At 39.6% G+C, this 7,760-nt stretch overlaps 1 protein-coding gene across 4 annotated transcripts in view; it reads left to right on the top strand.

The window, feature by feature from the left end:
* Positions 1-7,462, top strand: part of LOC146478298 (bone morphogenetic protein 2-like) — a 57,697-nt gene extending 50,235 nt beyond the window's left edge. For 3 of the 4 annotated variants that reach the window (XM_085111835.1, XM_085111836.1, XM_085111833.1), the window contains 2 exons: positions 3,705-4,036; positions 4,928-7,462. In XM_085111835.1, coding sequence (XP_084967961.1) covers positions 3,727-4,036; positions 4,928-5,748 — 1,131 coding nt within the window. In that variant the 5' untranslated portion in view covers positions 3,705-3,726 and the 3' untranslated portion in view covers positions 5,749-7,462. Of the gene's footprint in view, positions 1-2,816; positions 3,469-3,704; positions 4,037-4,927 lie in introns of those variants that run through there. The other variant, XM_085111834.1, reaches the window with a different exon arrangement.
* The last annotated feature ends 298 nt before the right edge of the window (positions 7,463-7,760 follow it).

The raw sequence follows: 7,760 nt of genomic DNA, 5'->3' as shown, positions 1-7,760 counted from the left end.
TTTCAGTTAAGGTTACGCAGTAGAGGCTCATAGCTAATACGATAAAATCCCTCAGTCCGAAGTGGCTGTGGTACAAATTAGCATTTATGAGCCGAATTTCGTGAAGAATTTTTGACAAACTCAGCTTGACATCCGGCAGTACCTCAGTTTGAATCGTTCTTCAGTAAGTTTCGTCACACTGAGAGAAATATGTTATGAGAAACAACTCCATATTTTTTTTTCGTCGTAAGTCAGGTAGCCTTGGAACTAGACTTTTCCAGTCTCTACCTTCTTGTTAGTCCTAGTTTTAACTCTGTTGTAGACATACTTGGCGGCGACGTGCCAGGTTTCCATTCTTTTCATCAGAGTCGAGTAAAGCAAATCCGTGCCAATCGGGTGCAACTTCATAAATCACATAGTTTGGCAGATGTTTCCTGTTAGTTTCGTTTTCAGAAAATTGCCAAAACTTTTAGGTATGCCACCAACTTAAGAGACTATGGACTCTGAGTTTACTCACAGTACCACGATATCAAGTAGTTTCACCATATCATGTAAAGTAGCACCTTGAAGTCCGTCAGTAGATGATATTACATGACTCTGCCGTAAATACTTCGAATTAGTTACCCACGAAATCCTATTGAAACCATTCAAATAAATGCTTTTGTGCCATATTTCCGATGGTGCTGTTTATTATGCTCTACAAGGTGGTTGTAGCTTATTTAGTGGGTATATGAAAGGTTCAAGGGTGACAATTAAAGGAAAGCTATTGGACAGTACTTCCCTTTTCTCGGTCTTGAATTCGGCCAAGGTAGCTCTACCTGTGGAGGAAATCCTTAATCCACTAAAATTTTTGATTAGAACTTCCCTGTTCACGCTGAATGTTCCTTTTAACTGTGCTACAAAGATGAAATGGTTAAGTTATATTATAGTCTTTTCTGCTATTGGAATGGATAGGCTATAAGGTAATTGTTATCCTTGTCTGTAAACGGTGTCTTTGTAGTAGTAATAGTATATTGTGTCACTTTGTTCGCGATTACATTGTTGACAGCACAAACTATTACCACTTGTCAGTGAGGACTATAGCACATTTCTTTGGAGTTTTAAGTTAATGCTGTGCCCTGTGAAGAGAATTAATGCTCCCCCGCCCCCAGAGACAAACCATTTTAGGCTTGTAATGCCGTTGGCTCTACTAAAGAAGACCGTGGATGAACCATAAGGGTGTAACCATTGACGGAAATGAAAGCCATTGAGCAGTACTTCCTTGACGTGTTGCTTCATTTTCAGTCAGCTTTTACTAACGAAATCTAAGGGTGCGTTCGATTGACTCTATTCCGAAATAGGAATACAAACAATGACGACAAGAAATCCATCATAATTAAGAGGTATTTGGAGTCACTGGAGTACAAAATGGCTTTTAAATTATCGTGTGCTAGCGAACGTTTGCAGAAATGTCTTCCCAAATTTACTTAAAATGAGACATTCAACAGCTGTTTCGCATTTTGTTATATTATTCGGGTTACACTGATAGATCATGGAATAAATGTAACCAATTTAAACCTTGTTTAATGGCCTTAGCTCTGACGAGTCTCCTGTAGCTCAGTGGCAGAGGAAGGTCTCAGGTTCGACTCATGATAGGACCACTCGGATTTCCGAGTTTGCCTGTGTCACTCACTTATAATACTTCATTCTCACTGATAGACCATGTTCAACCATAGAAGATTACAATACTCGTCAGAATTTCACCCCTCGTTAGTTGATTTCGATTGCCTCCGGTATATGTTCAACTACTTCGCATCCGGAGTCAACCTTGTATCCCTTGCTGTTTCTCCGGTGGATCATGAAAATGCTAAGTTGTGACCATTCAAATGAAAGCTCTTCAGGAGTAGTTTACTTTATATTTTAACGAGATGTGGGAATTCTTATCGGTTTTTGGGAGTGAAGAGGTTAATTTCAAAATTACCGGATTAATGAACGGGGCACACCCTCTTCTTTTGCTGGCAAAATCAGTGATTTTTCCTCCAAAGCTAAAGCAATTAAAATCGACTCGTCTATAACTGAATCATATTACCTATCACGTTCTGTTGGCTTCGCTGAAGAGTGTTTTATGTAGTCACTCTTTTTTGTCACGTAATTTGTTTGTATCGTTTAAGTACTGGACATTAGGCTGGTACCTATTCTTCAGCCTTTACACTGAGAATACGATCACTAGGATACATGTCGGGCATTCTTGAAGCAGATTTTTGATGTTGCTGCGGCTTCGGTTCTGAGGATATTGGTTGCATGTCTCGTAATTGTGTTTAGAGATATTGTTCTAAAGGAAGTCATGGATAGTTTGTTTCATTTCAAGAAGAATCCCCTCTATATCAACAGATGTTCATTATTTTACTTCGCAGGGCAAAAAATATAGCTCAATTGGAGCAAAACCTCAAACAAACCAGCGACGTTTATTCGTAAATTAATATAACTTGTCGTCTAATTTTATTACATTGATTCTCGCTTCACTCGTTAAAGCGATGCCAAAGAAAACGAAAAAGGCAAATAACTACCTTATTTTGATCTCAATTTACATAACGTAAAAGATCATTTATTTTCATTTCGTCTCAGTTTACCATTCCACGGGCTGGTTTTGTTCCATAGTGCTTAAAGCCAATTTACCTAGCATGGGTCGAATTGATTGTGCTCTTGACAAAAGTTTAGAAAACGGAAATTTTTGGTTATCGTGAGAATGATAACAATTAGGTTCACTTCGCACCTTTTTATAGCTCTTGCGGCTCTTAAGAATCCGTTTAATTCTTTTTTAATAGCATGTGTAATTATTGAGTAACTTCCGTTTTGAGACGTATAAATAGACCTCCTAGAGAGCCCTTTTTTTGTTTCACGACGGCCGCTGTTTATAAGTTTAGATAGCTGCTGTGAAGAAAATTCAAGAGTCCTCCGCCAGTAACGGGATCTTGTATAGAATAAACACCTCTAAATCGTAGTAGAAAAAACTGTTGAACCGCACGTGCCAAGATACCAAACCATCAAAGGTCCGTTGTTCGCCGAGAATTCTGCCTTTCTACACAGCTGAGGACAGATCGTGTCGCCACTAAACGTGTTAGCTGAATTCCTTTCATTTGAGGGCACCCGGGAAGGTTGATTGTCTTTGCGTGTGTTGTTTATAAATTTTGTTGTAACAGTTGAAGTGAGATTTCGTGCTTTGCACGGTGTTGACTGTTGTTAAATTGCCGCACAGCTTCAACCAGTGACCCTTTGATCTTCATACCGGGGGTTGACATACGGCGCGAGGCTTTTTATGGAAAGTAAGCAAATATTGGAACGTGATACGACAGTTATTTAATTTGCCTTGCTGGGATACAATATAAGAGCGATGATTTTTTGGCGTAAATTGCTTGCGGCAGCTTAGAATACTCTGAGAATGTTTATGTGAAACAGCAGCAATCGTGCGGTGAAAAGTACAAACGTTTTCAGCGCTAACTCTCTTCAGAGGTAACTCACCGTCAACATTTTCATTTAAGTCGATGAAAGCAGTGTGCATGGCTCGGGCTGTCTTGAACGTGAACCGATTTAGGCAGGAAAGTTAAGATTCTTGAACACTAATGGCTTTATCGCCTTGATCTTCAACGACCACTTAGTCACTTGGGCTTAGATACTATATAGATAGCATAAAAATCATTGCTTCCAGGCCATTAACTCATATTCTATTTATTTCTTCTTGTCTCAAGGAGTTCGTGCTTGGCATGAAAGATGTTGATCGCTCGACTGTGCTGTTTATTCTTTGGACTAACGATATGTTCGGGAGTACCATCCTTGTATACGGATCATTCCTCCAACGTCAGACGTTCGGAAATGTTTAAAGCAGCGGAACAGACCATTTTGAGAAAACTGGGTTTACAAACTCGCCCCAACCCGAAAAGAGGATCGAAAGGCAAAGTACCACAGTTCGTTCTTGATTTGTATCATAACCACATCAATGACCCGGAGTGGATCTCCACCAACTTTAGACATATGGGAAAATGGACCTATGCCAACACAATCCGGGCATTTCATCATGAAGGTGAGTCTTCACATACTGTTCAAAAATTAAAGCGAAAAAAAAAGGGAAGTTCATTTTAAAAAAATGCAAAACCAATCCACATCACGGTGGAGTATTACTCAGTAGCTTTCATTTGAGCACATGGACACACGTGAGGATTTCAACAAGAGACCGGCATGGGAAGAGAAACATTACATGACTCACGGTTGAAATCGTGGGGGTGAAACGGATACAATACAATACAAGACAGCGAATATTTAGCTTGGCAACCTGTGCTTTGTAAACGTGACACAAGGACCAATGCATTGAGAGTTGATGTAGTTTCCTTCTGCGGTTGATCATTAGAACGAGCGCAAACCCCCGGCCTTAAACACCAGAGAATTGATTTGCGCAATTTTGTTCTTACTTTTGCAAATTGAGTCTGTGGATTTAATCCATTGAAATAAAAGCAATAAAAAAAATCCTTTCATGCTATAAAATGTAGTTGACCCTTCTGAGTCTGTGACCATTGAAATGCATCTACCAACTGAGCAATACATTCTTTGTTGTGCTGTTTATTATACGCTGTACTTGAATGTTTTACCTTTCAAGTCTGCAGATGGAATCCTGAGGGTTGCCACTCAAAACTAAAGCACTGAGTAGTATTTTTTTTTTTTTTGTTACTCTGTTGCCGTTCATTAAGTTCATAGGACGTACACAGGGTTTTTTAAAGTTTGAAAACAAAACAGATGAAACTGATCCAAAACTGTGACCATTTATTTAAAGACATTTATTAAGCATTTTTTCCTATGATGTAGTTTGTTTCTTCGTAGTTTGCAAAACGAACATCTGTTTTCCAGTTTCCAACTTTTGCACTCTTGGAGGAGAAGGTGTTAATCTCTGGTTTGTTTTTCTTTTTTGTTTGTACAACAGGTGACCACCTGTCCTCTCCTGTGTCCCAATTGCCTTCAAACAGATGGAATCTCTTTTTCGATGTTTCATCTCTTCCAAATCAAGAAAGTTTGACGGCTGCAGAGCTTCGCTTGACGTTTTCAGCTCTAAAGAATGGTTCTAATGACACAGCCCCAAACAGCCAGAAAAAACGTGTGAATGTCTATCAAGTGCTTCTCCCTGGAACATCTGGACACCCGGCCGTAACCAGATTAATAGACACGAGACTAACAGCTGCTAATGGAACGGAGAGTTTTGACATTAGACTGGCAGTTCAACGCTGGTCACAGAATCCGCGAGAAAATTTTGGCCTTGAGGTGCACTTGGCCACAAATGGAGATCCTCCATTTGTTCATGTAAATAATGACTTGAAGGCCGCAACTGACAGCAAACCGCTTCTTGTCACTTTCACCCACGACGGGGCGGAGCACGTTTATCGCCGCCGTAAACGACGAAGTGCGGGAAATCGTCTCTCGAAGAAAGAGCTTCACTATTGCCAAAGACATCCGCTGTACGTTGACTTTCTCGACGTCGGATGGAACGATTGGATTGTGGCGCCTCCGGGCTATCATGCTTTTTACTGCACTGGCGAGTGCCCGTTTCCAATCGCAGACCACCTGAACACCACGAATCATGCAATTGTGCAAACTCTCATGAACAGTGTCAACTCAGACGACGTGCCTCGAGCCTGCTGTGTCCCTACAACACTAAACCCCATCAGCATGCTGTTCATGAACGAACACAGCAAAGTGGTACTCAAAAACTATCAAGATATGGTGGTAGATGGCTGCGGATGCCGGTGAACGGAGTCAGGATAGCAAGCTGAATTATGCTTAACTGTCCCTGGTGCTTAAGATGTTAGATTGCAGCTCCTCCAGCGTATTGATCTTGATACTCAAGGTCAATTTCATACCAAAACGTCCAAAGTCGCAAAGACAATGAATCGACCCATGGTAGAGGCTATATAACCTACCCCCAGACAGATCGGTCTGCTGTAAACCAAGCATGGACCAAGTCAATGAGATTGCACGTTGATCAATTGGAAAATTTATATAAGTACACCAGAGACCATGTAGATACTGACTGTCGACGATGAATTCATTAAACGTTGACAAGTGAAAAGAAAAACAAAACAAAACAAAAAACAGGTCAAAGAAATTATGGACAGCAATGGATAGAATTTTGATCTCCCAGGTCAAAGATAAAATAGCTATATATAATTATAAGAAACTGAAAATGGTTTTATCCATTCGTTTTATATATCTAATAACAGGATTTCTTAAAGCCTAGTCGCTAGTAATAAACGAAATTTATCCTCATGGTAATTTTTTTTTTTTTTTTTTTTTTTTGCAAAAAGGAAAACAGTTTGTCAACTGCATAAGGTTTCATTTGTTGCGTGTTTCAACGTCCCCTGAAATATCATTAATCTTTGCACCAAATGTTGTTTTGACCCTTTAAGCCCCAATGCCAATACTCTGCAGATTCTCCTCTCTGTTCTACTTATATTTAGAATGGTACTAGTTAGGACTTGAAGGATTTGAGGACGATTTGTTTGAAAAAATCAAGGCAGTTCACCTTCAGTGATCATTTTCTGTATTCACGTGACAAGTGTCTTTGATCAAGTTGCGATATTGTAAGGAGAATTGAGATTCTGACCAATAGATAACGGGGCTTGAAGGGTTCACCTTTTTCTCCTAGAGTTCATATTTCGCGCGGTAATATTATTCTACCTAAAGCGAGCCGTGAAAGAGATTCTACACGTGAATGCAATTCAAATGAAAGTATTCAAAGAAGCACTCTCTGGTGGTACTCAGTTTATCGTGTGTTGTGTGCGATGGTTCTTGTTTTGAGTCTGTAGAACAAATGCTTACGTGCGACCATTAAAATAAACGATACGATAAGTGTTGTATATTACGCTTTCAATGACGTTTTGTAACTTTTGACTTTGTGAACAAATTCCTGAAAGGCGACTTTTAAAGAGAATATTCGGTTTGATATCATCACCTCAGGGCTGCAAAGCGGCGCAGACTAAAATTTAGATGTCCATCTTGCACGTGATAACAAGCCACAACAAAGTACTACTCGACGGCCTTCAACTGGTTCAGTGGTTGGTTACACTTCAACATTAAGGACCCAAAACTAAGAACCACCTCGTACAGCAAAATAAACAACACTTCAGAATGGAGCTGTTTATTGGCCCGTATCAGGAAGCGCTAGCTTTCTAGGAAGTTTTAGGGTGGATATTTGTTTGACCTTAATAGACAAAAAGATCGATGATATGCTAGTCTAAAAATAATGTATTATATATTTAAGAGACACGGAAATAGCTAACACAAAAACCAAATCAACGACCTGTTTTCTGTCAGTAGTATGCCCCCTATAAACCAGTCTCTTATTTAATACCAAGTAAAATTGAAGTTAAAAACAACTTGGTCAAGAAAGAGTCGGATGGATGTACAGTTTCATATAATTTAGCATGTGATGATAAATAAATAATAAATATAATGAACGAGGGAGCGCATGGTGACTCAGTTGTTCAACGATCTTGGGGTCTTCTCATAAAACCGCAGTGGAGGTCCCGAAGAGAATTTGAGCCTCTAGTGAATATTCTGTATTATGTTTTTTTTTATCGGTTTTCGGTTCATGAATAAGAGTTATTCATCTTCGGAATGCAGAGTCGCCGTTGTGCATTCTAAAGGCGGCTTCTGCTTGCTAATGACCCTTGTCTTTTTCCGCAAAGAATCCACTTTTGACAACAACCAAAAAAATTCAACAGCTACTCATCAGCTGGACATCTCTCTTCATATTTACGTCC

The sequence above is a fragment of the Pavona decussata genome, unplaced genomic scaffold (genome assembly GCF_977016875.1).
Source record: "Pavona decussata unplaced genomic scaffold, jaPavDecu1.1 SCAFFOLD_64, whole genome shotgun sequence".
NCBI classification, from domain to species: domain Eukaryota; kingdom Metazoa; phylum Cnidaria; class Anthozoa; order Scleractinia; family Agariciidae; genus Pavona; species Pavona decussata.
Note: the sequence above shows the minus strand (reverse complement) of the source record. Positions and strands in the feature narration are given on the sequence as shown.